At 49.6% G+C, this 21,406-nt stretch overlaps 2 protein-coding genes across 8 annotated transcripts; one reads left to right on the forward strand and one right to left on the reverse strand.

Annotated features, from left to right (window-relative positions):
- The first annotated feature begins 381 nt into the window (after positions 1 to 381).
- Positions 382 to 11,476, forward strand: STRADA (STE20 related adaptor alpha). Of its 6 annotated transcripts, none has more exons than XM_052699506.1 (13): positions 382 to 467; positions 538 to 622; positions 1,664 to 1,721; positions 2,507 to 2,535; positions 5,902 to 6,004; positions 6,825 to 6,946; positions 7,076 to 7,184; positions 7,313 to 7,436; positions 8,033 to 8,204; positions 8,506 to 8,610; positions 8,871 to 9,112; positions 9,595 to 9,637; positions 10,055 to 11,476. In XM_052699506.1, the coding sequence occupies exons 2-13, from the start codon at positions 587 to 589 to the stop codon at positions 10,205 to 10,207; spliced, it is 1,296 nt and encodes a 431-aa protein (XP_052555466.1). In that variant the 5' UTR covers positions 382 to 467; positions 538 to 586; the 3' UTR covers positions 10,208 to 11,476. The 6 variants fall into 6 exon arrangements, with proteins under 6 accessions (XP_052555466.1, XP_052555467.1, XP_052555468.1 ...); XM_052699507.1 differs by having other exon boundaries at positions 538 to 598; XM_052699508.1 differs by lacking the exons at positions 1,664 to 1,721; positions 2,507 to 2,535 and having other exon boundaries at positions 538 to 598.
- Positions 11,477 to 12,378: 902 nt separating this feature from the next.
- On the reverse strand, positions 12,379 to 18,379 carry RNF113A (ring finger protein 113A). Of its 2 annotated transcripts, none has more exons than XM_052699517.1 (10): positions 18,239 to 18,379; positions 17,878 to 17,954; positions 17,680 to 17,784; positions 15,781 to 15,888; positions 15,394 to 15,503; positions 15,083 to 15,189; positions 14,584 to 14,673; positions 13,653 to 13,746; positions 12,974 to 13,080; positions 12,379 to 12,515 (listed from the first exon to the last, which is right to left on the reverse strand). In XM_052699517.1, exons 1-10 carry the CDS (start codon positions 18,336 to 18,338, stop codon positions 12,427 to 12,429), a joined length of 987 nt encoding a protein of 328 aa, XP_052555477.1. In that variant the 5' UTR covers positions 18,339 to 18,379; the 3' UTR covers positions 12,379 to 12,426. The 2 variants fall into 2 exon arrangements, with proteins under 2 accessions (XP_052555477.1, XP_052555478.1); XM_052699518.1 differs by lacking the exon at positions 12,379 to 12,515 and adding an exon at positions 12,599 to 12,730.
- Positions 18,380 to 21,406: the final 3,027 nt, after the last annotated feature.

Here is a 21,406-nt window from a genome sequence, read left to right on the forward strand (position 1 = left end):
TTCCTCTCAGCTAACGGCACCTCAAAATCTCAGGTGCCCTGGGGAGGGCTCAGTGTATGTTTTGTGTTTGAGTAGTAGTTTTTTTTCAGGCACTACAACTAACTTTACCTCAGCAAGGATGTGGGGACAGTGATGTGAATCAGCCCGCAGGTGAGAGGTAGGTGTGGAACCAGGGCCAGCGGCCAATGCAAAGCGTTCGATATGGTACCGATAGAGGCTTTGCCTCTTGGAGTAAAGCACCGTTCCGCGCTGTTACGGAGCAACCGTGCTGAAAGACCTCGACCACACCCTGAGGAGAGCCAACATGGCGGCGCCCTCCGCTTCCCGCCTTTCTCATGTGCGCGCGCGCGCGGGCCTGCGAGGCGACGTCATAGAAGCGCGCCGAGACGTCCTGCGTCACGTGGTTGCGTGCTGACGTCACACGCAGCGTCTCTACCGGTGCGAGGCGGGCGCAGCCTGAGGAGAAGGTGAGGGCCGGGGGCTGCGTGAGGGGCGGGTGGGAGCAGGCCGGGCGAACCAGCCGTTCTCGTCCCTTAGGTTGCCGTTCATTGCGTGAGCTGCGTGAGGTAGCGCGATCGCGGAGTCCATGTCTTTTCTTGTAAGTAAACCCGAACGGATTAGGGTGAGTGTTAAACGGCGTCCAGCTCCCCTCAGCCGGTAAACCGGGCCGCGGCCTGCTCGGGGCCGTATGGAAAGCACCGCGCCCGGGGTCACGGGAACCGCGCTAAAAGCTGCGTTAAAACCCCGCTGCTGGCGGTGCGGAGCGTTCGGGACGAGGGGAACTGGGGAAGGCCCGGCACCGCCCGTGCGCCCTCCGAACCGAACATTTGGGAAACCGAACGGCGGCGCTGTTAATTTCGCGTTTTAAAGTGTCGAACAATCGGCGTCACGTGAGAAAAGCACTTCTAACGGCTTACAGCGCGGCGGCTGTGGTCGCTGTGTGATGTCCGGTCACCGTCACCCACGGAGCGCTGCTTTCCAGGACTGCCTTTGCTTGCATTGAACGACACAATCCATTTTTACCTTGTTTTATTGCCACGTTCTGACACGGGGCTGTTTGTGGTTGCTTAACGCTAACCTGGCAGTCAGCATTGCAAGCCTAAAGCTGCACTTTCTACTCTGTTCCTCATTTCTTTGAATCATGGAGTCAAATAGAATGGTAGAAGCGTATCTCTGCACCAACAATGCTTGCTCTGACATTTAAGCATGAATTCTGGAAGAGAACAGCACTTCTGCGATACTTGTTTTAATTTTGCACCTAGATAGTATGTAGCCAAAGTGCTCAGAGATGTTGTCACTTCATAAGAACACTGATTTTTGCACCCAAACATTTATATCTTTATACAAGGGAGCACAGCATGCTTATTATTTTGCTCTGTGTGCATGTATGAAAGCTCTTGTTTGAATAATCTAACATTAACTTTATTGCAAGTGCATGCCATTCAGGAGATGCAGTGACACGTGTGTGCTTGCTGCATGCCTGCCATCCTAGTGGCAAACAAAACGAAAATCCTTGTCCATAGCATACTGTGTTACAGACACAGTAACAGTTGAAGTGTGTTATGAAGTGATTCTGCTTTTGTTTAGGGGTGTGGGAGGGAAGGGGAGTGGTTTGTCTCTAAAGGAAGTAACCAATTGTTGGGGGGGATTTCTTTTTTCTTAGCGGTGGGTGTCCGAAAAGTTCATTGTTGAGGGCTTGAGGGAGTTCGAACTATTTGGAGGTAAGTTTTCCTTTCATTAGAAGTGCTTTATTGTAGCCTTATTGTAGCCTCCAGGCGTGTTATTTTGTGAGAAAATATCTACCTAGCAGTAAAAGAGGTGGATACATCTGGTTGTAGCACCAAATCTGGTTGTTCAGACTGACTAGGAATGCAAAGTTACCACAAACACCCAACAAGTCATTTGGAGATCGATTCCACTTTGATGGCAGTTCTGTTTGCAGACACTGCAATCTGGATTCCTTAGCCTAACTGCTTTTGGGTGAAAGTAAAACACAGAGGTTTGAGAAGGTAAATGGAGTAAAAATGAATTTGAAACTGTTATGATGGCTCCCCAGCATTGCCTGTAGGAGAGCTGGTTGGTTTCTGGTCTGCTTTGTGTGCAACAAGCAGAATATTCTGCTAGGATGCAGGAATCTTTGTCGGTGATTTAGTATAGGAAAGATGTATCTGTAGATCTTTGAGCTTCTGCTTCAAATAAATAAACATTAGATGATTTGTTCTCTATTCAAGCTAAGTATCAGTGTCATTTCTTAAGTATCAGTTTGCTTTTATGTTGAATATAAACAGCAGCGCTACTGAATCCCTTTGATTCCCGTTCTTGTGCAACTGTCTGATTACTTGTAACGCAGCAGCCTTATTGTTAATTAACTATTTGTATAAGAATATATATCTGTAGCTGTTGGTGTCAATAAGTATCGCGTGGGGTCGTGCACTCAGTTATGTTCCAACTCTGTTCGGGTGTCTGTTGAACACAACTTGGTGAACAATGAATTTCTTTACTCCAGAGCAGCCTCCGGGTGACTCTAGGAGAAAAGTAAGTGGCGTTTGCAGGCTGTGGTGCTGTGGTTCATTGCATGGAGATTATCCTTGTGGAAGTTTGATATATATACATTTTTCTTTTTACCTTGGTTCTAGTCCTTCATCTCTATACGTAAGTGTGGAGATGGGTTTCACCCTGGCACGGAGGTTTTGGTGTATGGTTTGCAAACTTGGTGACTGGTCTGGAAGTTGGAACTTCCACTCTTGGATTAGTGGTGGGGGTTGGTCCCCCACCCACCCACCTGAGTTTTGGGATTATGAAGATCTCATTTTGAGCGATGCTGATCTCTGAACTGTTTCAGAATAAATGGAAGCAGTCAGCTTGCAAGACTTCTGAAAACAGCCCTCATTTATTATTATTTCGTCATTCTGAGCCACGTTCCCTTCTGAACACATTGATTTTGATTTCCTTTATTTCCTCTGGAGAGCAGTTACATCAGTAACGTGTAATTTTCAGTCTGAGCTGACTTGACCTCCCGTTGCGTGGTCGCCTTCAGAGCCAATTCTCTGCACACACACAGAGCTTCGCCTCCTAGAAATTGAAGCCATTTGTGAACGTGGAATTTCTGCTCAAAACCATACAGCCAAACAGAGCTGCTGAGAACTTTGCCTTTGCTTTTTGTTCTGCAGACCCTGATGACACACAGCCCCGTTCATGATGAGCAGTGCTCAGAGAATAACATATTTTATGGCAAGATATATCTCTGAATTGCTGCTCACACCACGTTTGTAGATCTGTGTGCAGCTGTTGCTTTAGTTCAAGCTAATTACTAACAAGAATTAAGTGTGATTTGATTGTAACTGTGTCAGTTCAGGCTGCTGCTAATTAATTTTGTGTCACTATCTGTAATTTACTGGCACAAACAAAGCTGAAAATACACAACACATGGAATGTTTCATGTAAAGTCATGCAGATTCACACCTTATGCTATCCTGGGAGAGCACTGAGCTGAGCATCTGTATTGCTTTTGTTAAAGTACTCAGATTTTTGGACACAGAAGGGGTGCTGGTGATTATTTTTGTTCCTACAGCTAAATGAAAGCTTTCTTTTCCTCACATGGTTCTACAGAAAGGCAAACAGGGGGGAAGGGACCGGACGGGATGAAGGAATAAGGAGGTGATGAGGCAGCAGAACAAAAACAACGTTCCCCCTTTCTGCTTCAGATGAATGTGATTTGGCAAAGGCAGATCTTTGCTAGCATCACACAGCTCACTTTCACGTGGCATTTATAACAGCAGTTATCTCAGATCAGTTTCATCAAACTTATTTCCAGTTACAACCTGATCAACGAGGCTGAAAGCTGTCTATTCATGAAAGTCATGCCATAAAGCAAGTTACATGTGACTTCATTTTGCAGCTGCTTTTGCTTTTAACCATACACCAAAAGCTGTCCTGTGTGAAACCACCAAGGAGTGGTTTTTTGTTTTGTTTTTCTTTTTTTTTTGCAGTATTTCATAAGTGACATTTCAGTTTAACTTTCCTTTTTTCCAACTCTTATCCCATGTTGATAATTTTCTGGTGGAGCTCCTTTTGCATTAACTCTCAGCTATTGGTCACTGCTAACATGAGGACAGGTGAGTGAGGACCTCTGATGAAGACCTCTAAAAAGAGAGTTTACATTCCTTTTTTTTTTTCATTGCTGTTGAAACAGCCTGAACCATGATTAAGACCTGTTTAATTTTTGCATCTGTTTTGTTGGCTTATGCTCTATCTGGAATGGACTTGAATAAAGCAAACCACTTACATACTGCTGAGCGTTTCACCTGCTGCCATTGCTCCATGATGCTGCTATCAGAGCCTTCTGCTTTCACTTCCTTGGTGGTGCCTTTTTGCTTCAGAGGTTTCCATCTGCCTGTGTGTTGAATCTTGACGCTGACAGGACTGTGTGAAATTGATGGAAGACATAATTAATGATGCGGTGAAAGAACTAACAAGAATCTTTACCACAGGTTTGAGACAGGCAGTAACTTTCCATTCAGTGTCCACAGCCAGGCTGCAGCACTGTGTGGTGCTGTGGCTGCCGTGAAGGTTTTAGAACTGTTGAGGTCGGAGGGGTTGGTTACCCTGGAACAGACACCAGCTGAGTTGCTGTGCTGCAGTTGTTTGAGCTGAAATTGCATCACAGCACGTTCACAAAACTGAGTTTCACCTTTGCCCATAACTGAAATTAACACTTATTTTGAAGGTGGATGCAGAGAGGTAAAATGTTCTTTGAAATCAGCTGCAAAGCTGGAAGTTGGGAAGCCTGACTTGTGGCTTATCCCCAGGCTACGTTTAGGGACAGCTGAAAGCTGCTCAGGAGCTGAATCCTCAGACTGAATCAAAGGTGATCTATGGTAAATGATGCCTGTGCTTGTGCACTGTTTACCCTTCCTGAGTGTAGAGCAGGGCACATCGCTGTGTTGGGAATAAAAGAATGTTCACTGTCACTGTAGGAAAATGCACGAGCCCTTTGTATTTCGTGTGCCATAAGGAAAGGTCTGATAAAGGGCATTTGCAGTTGATGAAGAATGAGGTGGAAGAAATGAGCTGTGCTTCCAAATGTCAGCGGGAGTTAATGTGCTGGAAATGGGGACGACTAAATCTGCTGTGAGACACCAAATCAATTTAGATCCCTATTAGGATGCACTGCTTGTGACTTTGGGAATTCAGGGGAGCTGCAAGGTAGAGAGGAACTTGCAAGAGCCTTGCAGTTTGTCTTGCACAGAATGCTGCTGGAAAAGAGGTGTGTGAATAAAGCAGGCAGCTTCATATTGGAAGTAGCAAAGAAAAGCTGGCAGGTTTGAGAGTGCTGATTCCCTGTGTGGTGTGAGGTCGTTTTTCTCCTGTAAGCACTAATTCTTTGCAGCTGAATTTTTGCTTTCATTTGGAGCTTTGTTTTTCCTGCTGACCTTCATGCCTTCTCTGACTTGGTTCATCACTTCTGCACTCAGCTCAGTAGCTTCATCTTAATGCAGCGAGCACCGAAGCCCCAGCATCAGGCAGGAGTGCTGAGTGCCACAGGGCAGCATACTGGAGATGTTCTGTGCTTCCATGGCCTTTGCTCAGGCAAGATGTAAATAAAGAAAGATAGTTACTACAGAGCAGTGCTTAAACTGTGCAGGGGATCAGTAATTGGCCTTGTCCAAATCTTTCTGAAGACATCGTAGCTTAGAGTGAACATTTTGCAGTTTAAAACACAGATGTCTGGACCTTCTGAAATGAGGCATCTCCTGGATTTCAGTTGACATTTAACTGTTCAGTGTTATTTTAACAGCAGTTAAATTATCTCCTCTTGATTCGGTTGTTTTATTGTGTGTACAACAATTTAAGGAGCAGGTGATTTTTATCGGCACGTGATCTTTTATCTTTTCTCCCCAGACAAATGAGGCGAGCTCCGAGTCGATAGCTTCATCCCATAAAAGGGACACCATGAGCAACTTCCTGCCAGACAGCAGCTGTTACGAGTTGCTCACTATCATAGGTAATATTACTGCTGGGGTGGAGGAGTGGAGGTCTGCTTTACAGAGGAAAAAAACAACTGCAGATCTGTTGGCCTTGACTTGATGAGTTGCTTGGTCTTTTTTTGCCATTAGAACACTTCCTCTGTGTAACCTGGAATAGAGAGCCTGCTTTGCAGGGGGGTTGGACTTAATAATCTCTGGATGTTCCTTCCAGCCCCTGCAATTCTGTGATTCTCCGATTCCTCTTTGATTTTCAAATCACTTTGATAAGTGATGCTTATTCCAAAGGCTTGCAATGGAAGGTGGTGAATTAACAGCGCTGAGTATGAAGTACAAAGTCAGCAGAAGGACCTGAATCTTGTCCCTGTCCTTGGAGGGGCTGTAGCTGAATCATTTTTGCCTCAGTTGTGAGCTTGAAAGACTGGATAACGTTAACTTTACAAGCAGAGTGGTCAGGCCCTGGAACGGGCTGCCCAGGGAGGTTGTGGATGCCCCGTCCTTGGACGTGTTCAAGGCCAGGTTGGACGGGGTCCTGGGCAACCTGATCTGAATGTGGATGTTTGGTGGCCCTGCTAGGCAGGGGGGTTGGAACTACATGATCCTTGAGGTCCCTTCCAACCCGGGTGATTCTGTGATTCTGTGAACTTACTGGCTGGATCAATGGGATATGTGCCAAGGGAGTTGACTTCTGATGGAACAATTACTTTCTTTCACTCACAAGGCCATAAATAATTTGAGTAGATGAGTATAAAGGTTATTTAAGGGCCCAGGATTGGAGGAGTTCTTTAGAACTGCGTGCTTCCAGAAATATGACTGAAGCTTGAATGCCTTTTATTTCAGGCAGAGGCTTTGAAGACTTGATGGTTGTAAACCTGGCCAGGTATAAACCCTCAGGGGAGTATGTCACTGTCAGAAGAGTTAACCTGGAAGCCTGCACCAATGAAATGGTCACATTCTTGCAGGTAACACATACCTACTAATGCTGTAGTGTAAGTTTAGGAGAGAACAGAAGATAAGAGCAGTGCTTATCAATACTGTATTCATATTTTTGCATTTGCTGTATTGAATCAAAATCTCTTCTTTGCGTTCAGGGGGAGCTTCATGTTTCCAAGCTCTTCAACCACCCTAACATTGTGCCATACAAAGCAACGTTCATAGCTGACAATGAGCTGTGGGTAGTGACATCTTTCATGGCCTATGGTAAGTGAAGAGGGTGTATTTTTATTCTGACCAGCATATCCTGTAAAATGAAGTTTAAGAGGTGTTGCATCTTTATTGAAACATCCTCGTTATTCTGACCAATGAAGGGATGTTTTGTTTCATTTTAGGTTCTGCAAAAGATCTAATCTGTACCCATTTTATGGATGGGATGAGTGAATTGGCTATTGCATATATTCTCCAAGGAGTATTGAAAGCACTTGACTACATCCACCATATGGGCTATGTACATAGGTAAAAATAATAATAATAGCAGTGTTGCTGAAACAAACTTACCTCTGTACCCTGAAGGCCAGTGTCTGTGTGAAGTCAGGACAGCTGTGTTGGCAGGCAGACGTGCTAAGGCTCTGAATTGAGACTGACAGTGTGGGGAGATTTGTCCTGAGTCCTCCAGTCCTGCATTTCTCCTTGCCACAGAAACATTCCTTGGGGGAAGTGCAAAGTGGCTGAACTGAGTCCTGTTGGTGTTTGTGCGTGCAGTTTTGCACAGAATTCAGGATGGCCATTAGGAATCTCTTGATAAGCTTTTAGTCTTTCTATCAGTGCTCGTTAAGGTTGAATCATTTAAAAATCTCTTCCTTACGTTACTGTTTCCACCCTTTAGCATATTTTTCCCTTCCTCTGATATTATCTTTTCATTGTGAAGCTATATTTTAAACACTGAGTGTCCTGGGTTATCAGTGGTCGGTCCTGTGATGGTGTGTACTGTCAGAGTTGGTCAGGCAAATCCTGTATGGCATACTTGTATGCTAGCAGCATTCCTGGGGTGCTGTAAGGAACGTCAACCTTTGGGGACAGAGAACCTGACTGATCTTTATTGTTCTTTTAAGGAGTGTGAAAGCCAGCCATATCCTCATTTCTGTAGATGGGAAGGTGTACCTCTCTGGTCTGAGAAGTAACCTGAGTATGATTAACCATGGGCAGCGCCTCAAAGTCGTTCATGACTTTCCCAAATACAGCATCAAAGTCCTACCTTGGCTCAGCCCTGAAGTCTTGCAGCAGGTGTGTTTAAAAACCAACTACTGCTTATGCTCAGCAATACATCTTATCTCTGCGTAACTTCCTGAGGTTTTAGGGTATGTTCTGGGAAAAGTAAAACCAACAGCCACAGGGTTGCTTTTGCTCATGATGAGCATCTTGACTCTGTACTTTTTACCTTAAAACTACTCACAACAACAGACCAATCCTATATGTGGGTTGTCTAATTTCTGCTGGAATAGTTTCTGTTTGTTCTACACAGCAAATCATGGGCATCGCCTGTCTGCATTGCAGGCCTACAGTTTTTATTTGCCTTGTCTTCTAGAATCTTCAGGGATATGATGCAAAATCTGACATCTACAGCATAGGGATAACAGCTTGTGAGCTGGCAAATGGTCATGTACCATTTAAAGACATGCCTTCCACTCAGGTAAGGTTTAAAGGAACATCTTTCACTCTTTCATCTCAGCATGCAGAACTGCATTTCAGCTCTGGGTTGTGGAGACAGGAGGGTCCCTGAATTCCCCCCTCATTGCTGCTTTTTCTAGAGAACTGCAGTGCTTCTGTATTGAGGCTTTGGTTAGAATGGTAACATCCAAATGCTGAGGACATGAGAAATTTTAATTGACTGCTGAGAATTTTTAATTGTTGTTTGTGTGCGTGTGGGATGTTGATATCCTTCGCTTCCAGATGCTCTTGGAAAAGCTGAATGGAACTGTTCCCTGCCTGCTAGACACCACCACAATTCCTGCTGATGAGCTGACTATGAAAACCTCTCGTTCAAGTGCAAACTATGGGCTGGGTGAGAGCATGGCTGTTAGCAATGTGAGAGCAGCCAACGGAGAGTCAACCCTGCACCCTTATCTCCGGACCTTCTCCAACTGCTTCCATAACTTCGTAGCGCAGTGCCTTCAGCGGAATCCAGACTTCAGGTAAAGCCAGGCCAAAGCTGCTCTTCACGAGCCTGCTACAAGCACAATTTTTGTGCTGAATAAACGATGAGAACCAGTGAAGGTTGTTTGCAGTTTTTCTAAAACCGTGAGGGAGGATGTGCTTTGTGTGGAGAGCAGCACATCAAGTGTGTGCAACAAAAGCAGTGTTAATGTCGTGAGGCTCTTTCCTTGAGAGTTCATAGCCACAGTTTGCAGCCTCTTTTGGGAAGTAGGGTGGGGGTCCTGTCCTGTCCTTCTGCTGCCCCTTGTGCTCATCAGAGCACCCCATCAGCTGCTAAGAGCGTGTTTTCTGCTGGGTTGGTGTGTTGAATCTTCACAGAGTCTGGGTGCCAGAGCTGATGGGTGGGATGGGGTTGTGATGATGCACTGCTGACTGAGCGACGTGGGCATCTTGAATCTTGAAAGGTCAAAGTGCACTGACTCGTTTTCTTCTCTTGTTTTATTTGAACTTCCTTCTGCAGGCCAAGTGCGGGTGCTCTGCTTAATCATCCCTTTTTCAAGCAGGTAAGGAGATCACTTAATGCACAGGTACAGAACAGTGGCTTTTCTGCAGTCATTACCTTACAGTGTCACCAAAGCTGAGGGTGGGAATTTTGAGCTGCTGAATTTTCTGGGACCTGAAATGATTAATTTAGCTTGGTGATTAGCAGCAGTGCAGGTTAGTGAGCCTTGCATTCTCTAGGAAGGTGGCAGGACTGTTCTCTGGGAGCACAATGTGGCTCTTCCAGCAGCTCCCTCTCCTGTAACACTTCAGCTTCTCTTACCCTCAGAATCACACAAGCGTTACAGCAACGACCGTGCGAAGCGCTGTTACAAGATGCAGGTTGTGCATCTCTCAGTGCAGACAGGAGGATGCTTGTCTTACTCGCTGCCTTCCTGTGTGAAGAAGCATTTCAGAGCTGAGCTTTTTTTCCCACGCAGATCAAGCGCCGTGCTTCTGAAGCGCTCCCTGAGCTGCTGCGCCCCGTCACTCCCATCACTAACTTTGAAGGAACTCGGCCCCAGGATCCCAGTGGCATTTTTGGGCTGGTGTCAAACCTGGAGCAGCTGGATGTGGATGACTGGGAATTCTAGAAAAACAGAGACTATATTTGGTTCTGGAGGAGCTTTCTGGACGCTGTAATTTATTGTTCCTGTTCATAAAAGGTGATGAATGTTACACGTAGAAGAGTTTACAGGTCCTTGGGAAGGAACTTCAGCTGCCTGTTTACTTGGAAAGAAGCCTGGAAACAAACGGACAGACCAGAGCTGTGGAGTGTTCTGGTTGGTGCAGTGCCCCATATCCCAGTTCTTTCAGCTGAGCACCAGGAGAACACTGCAATGGATGGAGTGAATCTGTTCAGTTATGGTCTCTTTCCCTGTGTTTCTAAAAACGAGTGGCTTCCTTGTATTGCAGGTGAAGGCTACATGACTCTATTTTTTTTTTTTTTGTAATTTTTTTAAAGGGTGCCTTAGAGTTAAGAAGGGGAGGAAAGCAGTTCTTAGTTTGGGGCATTTTCTTAGTGCTAGTCAGATTTACGTTACAGTGTTGTTACTGGGTAACTGAGGGTGGGAAAGGAGTGCATTCTTAAGCTTGGTCACTTCTTTATGGGGAAAACAAGAAACAGGAGCTGACCTGATGCTGGCCTGGGCACATTCACTGCACTGGGCGTTCCTCTGCAGTCCTGAGCTGTGCTCCAGTTCTGGAGAGAGCTTTTAAGACTCCTCTCAGCTGATGCTGTGTGCTCTGAGCTCCAGGTCGGATGGCATCCCCACCTCTCCTCCCGTGGCTGCCTGGGTCATCAAATTCTAGTGCATGTAATTCTGTGCATGTACCAGCTTTTCTAACCTCCCAGAGCACATCCAGCTCAGCCCTCTGTTAGCATGAAATATTCATACCAGCCTGTTCTCAGTGACTTGGCATGAAGGAAAAGTAATTTTCACACCAACTCCTCTTATTCACACCACCTCTTTGAATGTTATGTACAGAATGATCTTAAGCCCTCTCTTACTATTGCTGTACCATCATCCCTGAATGAATGACAGATTTGAAAAAAATCCTTTGCTTGCTTTTCACACAGCTTCCCTTGATCCCTGGCTGTGGCAGCTCTCCCCCAGCCCACAGCATTTGGTTTTGGAGGTGTGTTTTTAAGGCTTTCACTTTGACCTTTCCAAGGACCGTGGGTGCTGGAGCTCTTTCCATTCTTCAGATGAAGCACTGAGACTCCAATCCTGTATGTGTGGTTGATGGGAGAGTGGTGCTGACAACAGGTCCTTCTTGTGTTTGTAAACTACTTGAACCCAGATAAAGTTTGTTACTCTAGTTTTTTGCCAAAACAAATAAAATATTTCTGAAGTTTGTAAGCCTGCTGTTTCTGCAGAGTGACAGAGGAGTGATGGCAGCAGTGATGCCACAAGCTTTGCAAGCTTATACTCTTCTCAATTCCAGACTTAGGAGATTGCATTTTGCAGTCCAGCCCACTATGAAGTGGGCTGCAAAAATTTGCTTGCAAAAATTCTCATCCCCATTCCACAGGCCTGGCCAGAGATGGTTACTGGTACTTGCAGCAAGGGAAAAATAATAAAGTACCAGTGGCAGCATAAAACCTTGGGGACTGTGTTTGGGATGTGCTGCAGCTGCTGGCTTCCTCCCCGAGGGATGATTCCACATCACCCACTGAAGTTCTAAACCCTGGTTGATGTGACTTTTAGCTCTTGACTTCCAGAAACCAAGAGGCAGCAGAACAGACAGGAGGGAATATGCTCCTCTGAGCTGTAATAAATCACAACTAACTGCAGAAGTCTGGCTTACTTCCCAAACAGCATTTCCAGAGCGACAGATGAACTTGGTGCAAGCAACTAGTTTTCTAGTTTTCATTTCTCTCCCTGCTTTCTGCATTCGACACGATCATATTTTATGGACTTAAATTTTGGGATAGAGATTACTCCTTGTAACTTCAGGATCGTTTTTTATGCTTCCAGAGCTAACTGGCAGGACACAGGCAGGATAATTGCCACAGCAGGGGTAAAATAAATGGCAACACCTTGTCAAAAGTAACTGAACAGAGTTCCACCCCTTCCTCCTCTGGCCCTCGTGTGGTCCCACTGCTGGCACAGAGGACAACTCTCCGCTCCCCCCTTCTGTCCTATACCTTCACAGAGCAGCAAATGAAGGCTGGCACCACTTGTGCCCCCATTTTAACGACCCCTGGTTGGAGGAGCGACCAATGGCTGCAGCTGCTGCCCAAGGGTGCTGTGATCAGTGCTTTGTTCCCATGAAAACTTTATTTGGCTCCATACAAAACAGTGCTCTGCTATTGCGGGTCTTCTCCATGGTCTGAGTGGTCTGACTCCCCCTCCTCTTCCTCCTCCCCTTTGTGTTTTTCCAATTTTGCCATGAGCTCTGAAAAACAGGAAGAGGCACAATGAGACTCCAGGTCTGAGGGATGTCCAACAGCAAAGCTGGCTGTCCAAGACCTGCAAATACAGCTCTCCAAGAACTGAAGCACCTACCAAAAATCACTTGCCTACACAAAGACTAAACCAGGACGTACCACCATATGCTGAGCCCGGGGCTTCAGATGCTACAGCACCAGGCTCTGTCAGTGGATTACTGACCTGCAAACAACGGTATCAGAAAAGCTACTGTCTGCACTCCCAGCACCCTCCTCAGAAATCAGTCTCCCCACGTTCCTCATCTGGGCAAACACAGCTGCTCTTTTTACACCTGTGGAGGCACCCAGGCCCTGATGTGGTGCCTCCAGGCACTGAGAGAAGTTCTGCCTGTGAGCTCCAACTTGCAGCCAGGCCAAAAGCTGTGAGCATACATCAGCAGCCCTCTTTCCCACAGCTGGCTGTTACCTTTTGCTGGGTTGAAGACTCCATTGGTCTGCTTGTCACACACGTAGCAGCGCTGGGATTTGCGATAGTGCTGGAGGGCACAGCTCTCACAGAAGTAATGCCTACATCTGTATGGAGAAACAGATGGCAGTGCCTGTCACCACATACAACTGCTGCATCCAGGAGTCAGAAATAATTGACCACTGAACCCTGAGGGATGCAAAAGCAAGCTGGATGCACAGCTTCCTATGCAGCATCAGCCCTGTGTTCTCTGCCGTACTCACAACAGCTATTTCAGCATTGCTTCACTGCTGCTGAATGTCTGCACGCAGCCATCAGCCAGCTCTCCCAGAGACAGCACGGTACAAGTGCTACAGTGGATGGGCTGTGGTATTCCCTGGAGGAAGCATGGAGGTAGCAGGCACCTGTCAGAACAGCAGCAGTGTGGCTGCTGCAAGGTGATGCCAGCAGGCAGCATCTATGGAAATCTAGAAGGTGCTTGGACAACAAAGGCTTGAGATCCCTCAAGGAGATGCTTGAGATGTAGTTAGGAGACTCCCTGCATTCCCCACCCCCCAGAGAAGCAAACAAGCATGCTCCACCCACCAGCATGTAGGCAATGACAGTGTTTGCAACCACAGCGAATGGCTGACTGACCAGAGGACTCAACCCACCACAGATGTTTGGCTCCCTCACTTACTTGGTGACCACGGGGTTCTTGAAGGAACTTCTGCAGATGAAGCATTTGAAAGGCATATCCTCCTCATCACTGCTCACCTCATAGTTTTCTTCATCTGCACAAGAGAAAGTTAACCAGACTGGATCAAGAGAGGAAGCAGCCAGGCCAGCAGATGCACGGGGCATGAAATATGGAACATGGAGAAAGTACAGCAGGTGGGATTGAATCTCTGCTGGAAACAACAGAATTCTAGCATCTGGGTGTCGCTGATGTCAGTAACATGTGTGGGATTGAGATATAATTAGGTCTAATGAGCCAATGTACTTGTTGCTCACCTCACAGGAGCACATTTTCTGACACCCACTTGCTGCTATAAACAGACAGATCCTCCAATTTTTCACATTTCTTTCCAAAACAGCTGCTATTAAACTCTTCAACTCCAACTCACAGAACATCCCCTTTCCTGGAACTGCAAAGGGGTTCATATGCAACACTCAGCTGCATCCTTGGGCCACAGATATGGATTCTGAGTGAGAAATAGGGATGAGACGAGGCATGAAAGCATTCTAGCTCCTGGGCATCTGTTCTGCAGGAAATGGTTCTATCTACCTCCCCAGCTCCACCCTGCTTGCTGCTGGGATTCATACAGACTGCTATATTCTGTATAGACAGAGCAAATAGTCCTCCCTGGTAGCAGTCAGTGGAAATCTGAAAGCAGCAGATTTGCCCAGCACTGGCAGTGGTTACTGGTGCTAAGGTAATTCCACAGCAGGGAGTTCCATAGCTTTGTGGAATGAGGAATTCCTTCCATCTAATCGACCCATTGCTTGTGCAGTTTGAGACAGCAAAGTCTGTAAGTCACATTCACTCTCCCACATGAGAGAAGGCAGGACCTTGTGGCCTCATGCACCATTAGCTCAGGGAGCAGGAGAGCAGAGGGGCTGTGCTGTACCATTGACTCCATAGCGGCCTTCATCCAGTTCCCGTTCTATCTGCCAGCCGTGTTTGTAGTCTGAGCGGTCGTGGAGGAATTTGCAGCTGTCTGAAAAGCACAAAGGAGGGGGGATGAACAATCTTCCCCCATTGCCCAGCTGTTCACAGGTCACCTCATGCAGGGGCAGCCTGAGATTTGCCAGCACAAGGTGAAACCCGATTGCTTCTCCACACACCTACATTCCAGGGCAGGACCGAGCAGGCCACACAGGATCAACAGGCCACGAGCATCACGCTCTGGATGCCACAGCAAGAGCTCCAGCATTCACCCACGTGGCAAGTGGGATAAGGACCAGGAAATCCCACCCCCACATAACCTCAGGTGAGGAAACACAAACTCTGCCCGTGAATCAGTAACTGTGCATCTTAGTGCCACAAACCTGGGGTCACCCAACTGGGTTGGATCCCTCTGCAGATCAGGTGCAGCACGTGCTCACCTGCAGGCAATGCCCACTCACCTCCAAAGCCGCAGAACCCCGTTTCTTTGTAGTCCTTACAGATGTCTGGCTGATAATCCCACCGCACCGTGGCCCGCAGGTGCTCTGGAGCACGGATGGGTCCTTTTCTGAAAGGGTGGGAGAAGGCTCAGGCCAGCTGTGTCACTGCAGTGGAGAAGGGCCCTGGGGGCCCGGCCAAAACCAGACACCGGACTCATTAGATAGGAACAAATTGGCAAAAACAGCAACATTTCGGCCCCAGAAAAATGCCTTTGGGGACAACGCCTGAAATTCTCCGTGGTTCCCCCCATCCCAGGCTCGTCCCAACCTACCTGACCATTCCTGAAGAGGCATTTCCCATTGATGTGTCTTTGGGCTTCACATACTTCTGGTAGTTGTTAATACCACGGTAAATTTTATCATCTTCTTTTCCTCTCAGTTCCTAGAAAAGAAAAAAGAAAGGCAAGTAAGGGTCAGAAGAGCTTCATGTCACAAACCACCTTTTACCCCTCCAATACCAATCTCCCTTTCTGGCCATGCCTCCCTTAATACCAAGAAATCAATAATGCCAGAAGTTCCCCCATTTACACAGGCAACATTTTGGCCTCTCAAATTAGCAGGGAAGAAAAGACTCAAACTCTTGGCATGCAAAAGGGGATGAGTTAAGCACACACACTCCTCCTGCACAGCGTTAACTCGTGAAGGTGAGGCTGACTGACCTCCTGGATTTTCTGGCTGCGCTCGAAGATGGCCTGGGCATCTTTATCCTTCTCTGTGTCCAGTTCATACACTGCTGTGGCCCCCATGTCTTCTGGGCCAACAGGTTTCTGAAAAGCAAGAACTTGTGACAACAGTAGAAAGAAAGGCTGTACAAGAGAGAAAGCCCCTGGGCTATCAGGTGGGTCAGTGACTGAACAAGTGCTGGGCACGGCCTGCTTCACCCTCCAGCAGTTTCTAACTTCTCTTAGCACCTGCCAGCATGAATCCAGCCTAATGCTTGTGGAAGATAGGATGCTAATTACTGGCTGCTCCCAGGTTTTAGCTTGCAAAGTCAGGACACACTGGTCCCCACTTTATTCCTTCAAGCTTCATCTTGTGTTAGCTGTAAACTGATCTCAGCTCTCCCATGTTCAACGCTTCAGTCATGAAGCGCCCAGCCCACACACACCACGTTTCATCTGAACTTTTAACCCAGCAGCCTGTGCTCAGTTTTAATTCAGTGATTTGGTTTTGGTTCCTCTTGAACACAGTGAACAGACACCTCCTCCTAGGTTTTGTCAGCTGCACAGAAACTGAAGAATAATTACTACCAGCCTCAAATTAAAAACAAATCCAACTTACACACCAAAAGCCTCCACTCCTCCTAAGAACATGCTGCCCTGCCTTGGCTTCCTCATTACAGCATGAGCCTTCATATTGATCTCTAATGTGATAATGAGACCTCAGTCTGACCTTGCATCTTTGACTGAGGATAGCTGGACGCTATTCCCATTTTACAGAGAAAAAAATGGAGACACAGAGAGTAAGGAAGCAAATCTGGGGAGGAATAAAAAGCATCAACACAGTAAATGCTGTTACTTGCTTTTAGTTCTACACAAATCTCGATGAGATTCTTACTGATGGACAGTACAGTGAATTTCACTGGATGAAGAGGAGAGCTTAAGAAAAACCCAATGGGAAGAACATTTTTTCAGCTGTGTCAAAAACATAAAAATAGTGATTTCTCTCCACTTCAACTGTTAACAAGGCCCTCAGGTTTCCCCATCCCTCAATCCTAAGAAAACAGTGACCTCCCTCTAAAGCTTTTACCCTATTACTACTCACAAGAATAAAGATGGGAGTACATTCTATGTTAAGTGAATACCTTATGGAGGAAGGTGCTATAAAACTGAAAATATGGCCCCAGTAATTGAGCAAATCTGATTCTGGTGCTCCTTCTCCCAAACACTTTGTGTGACTCCAGTTGCACCTTGGGGTTTTAATTCCCACTTCTAAGAGGGAAAGACCAACCTTAATTCATAGAATCATAGAATGGCCTGGGTTGAAAAGGACCTCAATGCTCACCTGGTTCCAACCCCCTGCTGTGTGCAGGTCACCAACCAGCAGCCCAGGCTGCCCAGAGCCACATCCAGCCTGGCCTTGAATGCCTGCAGGGATGGGGCATCCACAGCCTCCTTGGGCAACCTGTGCCAGTGCCTCACCACCCTCTGGGGGAAAAACTTCCTTCTAATATCCAACCTAAACCACCCCTGTCTCAGTTTAAAGCCATTCCCCCTTATCCTATCACCATTTACTCTCTTAAACAGCCGTTCCCCTCCTGTTTATATGCTCCACAATGAGGTTTCCCCACAGCCTTCTCTTCTCCAAGCTAAACAATCCCAGTTTCCTCAACCCTTCTTCATAGGAGAGGTGCTCCAGCCCTCTGAATTCCTAGTTGAACTCCTGAGGATGCAGTACATCAGAAGAATAAACCTAGCACAAAAGGCTTGTGTGTTAGGAGGGAAGGGACACACATCTACAGATCAAAACCAAGACGAGCTGACTGCACATCTGCAGAAGCAGATTATTGAGTACGGGATCAGCCAGCCCCCCGACCTCAGCCCGTGCTCAGTCCTTACCGCCGACCTTGTTGATCTGTAAGTGACTCCGATCTCCTTCGATGGATCATCCTCATCGCTGCTGCTCAGCGCGTACGAGGGCCGCTCCTTCGTGCACCTCCTGGTCTGAAGGGCAAACAGACAGACAGACAGCGGCTGTGAGGGACAAACGGGCCCCACGCAGCTCCCGGCCGGCGCAGTGCCCCGCGGGCTCCTCACCTTCTGGATCATTGGGTTGGGAGCCTCCCGCCGCCGCTCCTTCCGCACCACCGTGCTGCCCTCCTCACCGCTGCTCTCTGCGGGGCACAGCGCGGGGCTTAAGGGGCGCCAGGGGGGCCGAACCGCGGGGCAGAGCGGGCAGCGGATCCCCGCGGCTCTGCGGGAGGATAACGAACGGCACCCCGGCACGGAGGCCCGGCCGCCGCAGCGCCCCTCACCCACACGGCCCAGCGGCCCAGGGCCGGGCCTGGCTGACGGGCAGTACGGCCCAGGGCGCCAGCAGGTCTTCCCTCGCCTCCCTCGGGCACCGTAATGGACCGCCTCAGCGCCTACCGCCCCCGGCAGCCCCCACGGCCCTCACCCTGCTCCTGGTCGCTGCTGGGCCGCTTCCGCCGGCCTCTACCCGCCGCCAATCCCCGTTTCTTGAAGACGAAGCTGCACACCGAGCCTTCCTCCGCCATCTTGCGCCGCCGCCGCCGGACAGAACGGCCCTAGAGCGGCTCAGCGCGGCTCAGCGCGCCCTGCTGGCCGGGAGGACTCGGGCCGCGGGGAGAGCGGCGGCTCCTGGGGGCAGGGCGAGGGAGGGCGCCCCCTGCAGGAGGGGAGGGCGCAGAAAGGAGGAGCCGCTCCCCCTGCCGGGGGGCTGCCGGGCTGCCGGGGAACTCGCGTGTCTCCATAGCAACGGCTTGGGGTGCGCGTGCACCAGTGTGTGTGCGTGAGCGCGCCCCCGACGTGCACGCGCGTGGATGCGTTTGCATGTGCACGAGCACTTCAGCATGCATCCGTGAGTGCGCGAGCATGCGTGTGCACATAGCCGAGCGTGCACGCGTGTGGAGCACACAAGCGTCCAGGCGCACGAGCACGTCGGCATGCACGCACCGTGCACTTTCACGGGAGTGCTGGCACACGAGTGTCAGCGTGCACGCATGTTTGCGTGTGCGTGTGTGCGGATGCCGCTCTCCGCAAGCCAGGCGCGCTGCTGCAGCCCGGCCCGGCGAGTTTCCTTCTTCCATTTGCAGCGAAGCCTCTACGCTGCAGGTGCTGCACGGCCACGCAGCGACGGCACCGATACGCCGCACCTCCCCTCCTGGTGAACGCCGCCGCCAGGCAAGGATGCGTTGCACCGAGGTCGATCGCCGCTCTCTGCGCGCGCACGCGGCTAACAGGAGCTCGGGGCCGCGCTCCCGACCCTGCTCCGCTGCCCCCGCTTGCCCAGTGCCGCCCTTCGCCCTCTTCAGGCGAAACCCCGACCCCAACAAAACCCCGACCCCAACAAAACCCCATCCACCATCGCCGCTCCGTTCGCTGAGGGGCGGCCGTGCGGAGCCTGGGGGGATCCGCAGCCCGCTGCCTTCGTGGCCTCGAGCTCAGCACCGCATCCACGGCGGGTGGTGAAGGGTGGGGGGGGCGGGGAGTGGGGGGCGGCGGTGCGGTTTTGGGGCCGGGGGGCCGCCGAGTGAGGGAGAGGCGGCTGCACACAAAGGAGCGGCGCTCGGAGCCGCACCGCGCAAGGAACCAATCGCCGCGGCGGCCGCGCGATAAAAGGGGCTGCGGGGCGGCGGGGGGAGCGCGCACGGAGCGCGCCTGAGCGCGGAAGGGACAGAGGCGACCGACCGACCGACCGACCGACCGACCGACCGACCGACCGACCGACCGACCGACCAAGCGCGGTGAGGGCTGAGTCCTTCTCCTCGGCGGCGGAGCCCGGGGGTATGGTGGGTTTGGGTTTGGGTTTGGGTTTGTCGGGAACAATGGGGGAGGGGAACAAAGCGGGGTGGGAGAGGGGGAGATGGGGAGAAGGCAGGGCTGCAGGTGGGGAGCCCCGAGAGCAGCGCTGCCAGCCAGGGTCATGCAGCAGGTGGGGGTTTTTCCCCCCCGAAAAATGCATGCGTGACCCCACAGAGAGGAACTTTTGCTTCGGGAAGCGGCTCGGTCGAGGGACTGTAGGGTGGGGGAGCATGCGGGGGATGCTGTCTGGGCACTGGGTGCCTTTTGGGGTTGGGATTCTGTTGGGAGGGCAAGGAAGAGGAGAGGGATCTGCACCCGGTGCTGAGTGGGGAAGGGAGTGAATAGGGTCTGTGAGTGCGGTGCTTGGTGGGGGGGGGGTGCAGCATTTTGGGGCTCCCCAGCTGTGCTGAACTCCCTCTTTGTTGTGTGCTGCATCCCGTGCTCGGGGGTGTGGTGGGGTTGGACAGATCCATCTGCTTAAGCTGAGCAGATTGAGCAAAGATAGAAGAAAACCTGTTAGATCCCTGCTCCCCTATACCCCCCCTTCTCCCTCCCGCCTTGGCTGCTGCCTGCTGCCTCTCCATGCTGTGTCTCCCAGCACCCATCCAGCTTTACGTCCCTCCAGCTACAGGTTTTCCATCACCCTCTCAGGAGGCTGTTGCATGACTGTGAGATTTGATCCCAATATGAATGCACCCCCAGCCCTGGCAAAGCCCTGAGCAGCTGGGGACCCCCTCAGGGCTTCACAAAGGGAAGCAGCTCTGCTTTCAGTAGAGAGAAAAGGAATGGATTAAAAAAACCAAACCAAGATGTTGTCACCCAAGAACTACAGCCGGGATCAGCCCCAGGTGGCAGCCCTGTGCTGTAACCATTGGGTAAAGGGAAGATCTGATCCTTATAATCCCTTAGGATCTCTCGGACCAGCTAAGATACCACATAGATGATGTTTTTATTGGTTTTCAACTGGTTTCTGTTGATGGGTTGGGCATCTGTTTTGGTACACTGGAGTTGTGTGGCAGCGTGCTTCAGAAATGGGGCTTTGTGCACCGAAAGCATCACACGAGGGCTCTCCCAGCTGAGCTGCTGCGTATTTAGGGCCAGGGACAACATGCCTGCAGCATTATTAATGCTGATTAAAAAATAATGGCAGGGTAACTGATGTAGTATAGTCTGAAACAGCCTCGGTGCTGCTGTCTTCTCCCCATGGGGTCCCGCAGGAAGCAAACTCCCAGCTGAGCAGTCAGGATCCACTTCAGCACGGGGTGCACAGTGATTGCGTGCATCTTCTTTTCTTTAAGGCTCACAACAAAAGTGCCTTTTTTTGGCCCCCAAAGTCCCATGAGACTTCTCATTAGGGAAGGGAGTTCCATTGGTGGTTTCCTCCTGCAGGTCTGTGAGCCTGCAGGCAGTCCCTTCAGCCCAGCTGCGAGGGGTTTTCCTTTTCCTTTTTGCCCATCCTCAGCTCTTGCAGCCCATTGTCAGGCAGCTGCCTTGTTCCCATCTCTGCCTTTGGCTTTCCACTAAAGTCATCTTTTCATCTGCCATCTGGGAGCGTTGCAGTGCTTACCTAGCTATTAGCAAAGCTCTGGGATGGAAAACGTTAAATCTGGGTGAAGGGATTATTGCAATCATTAAACACACAATATATTTCTCACTCCTCTGGTGTGCCCAAAGCCCACTCCATATGGCCAGCGAGCGGAGGGCACTGCAGGAGAGTGAGCATTTGGGATCAGTGCAGAGGTGACAGAGGAAGAGTGCATCAGCACCGCTGTGTGCTGCCAGGGAAGGGGTCCAAGCAGGA

This window comes from Tympanuchus pallidicinctus, unplaced genomic scaffold (genome assembly GCF_026119805.1).
Source record: "Tympanuchus pallidicinctus isolate F22 unplaced genomic scaffold, pur_lepc_1.0 scaffold37, whole genome shotgun sequence".
Lineage (NCBI taxonomy): Eukaryota > Metazoa > Chordata > Aves > Galliformes > Phasianidae > Tympanuchus > Tympanuchus pallidicinctus.

What these genes read in the sequence shown, in the direction of transcription:
- STRADA (XM_052699506.1), top strand. Translation starts at nt 587, where the DNA reads ATGTCTTTTCTTGTAAGTAAACCCGAACGGATTAGG. An exon ending in AAGACATGCCTTCCACTCAG is followed by an intron (nt 8,611 to 8,870) that starts GTAAGGTTTAAA and finishes CTTCGCTTCCAG; the next exon opens with ATGCTCTTGGAAAAGCTGAA. An exon ending in ATCATCCCTTTTTCAAGCAG is followed by an intron (nt 9,638 to 10,054) that starts GTAAGGAGATCA and finishes TTTCCCACGCAG; the next exon opens with ATCAAGCGCCGTGCTTCTGA.
- RNF113A (XM_052699517.1), bottom strand. Translation starts at nt 18,338, where the DNA reads ATGGCGGAGGAAGGCTCGGTGTGCAGCTTCGTCTTCAAGAAACGGGGA. An exon ending in ACAGATCAACAAGGTCGGCG is followed by an intron (nt 15,889 to 17,679) that starts GTAAGGACTGAG and finishes CTTGCTTTTCAG; the next exon opens with AAACCTGTTGGCCCAGAAGA. An exon ending in AAGAACCCCGTGGTCACCAA is followed by an intron (nt 13,081 to 13,652) that starts GTAAGTGAGGGA and finishes TTCTCCATACAG; the next exon opens with ATGTAGGCATTACTTCTGTG.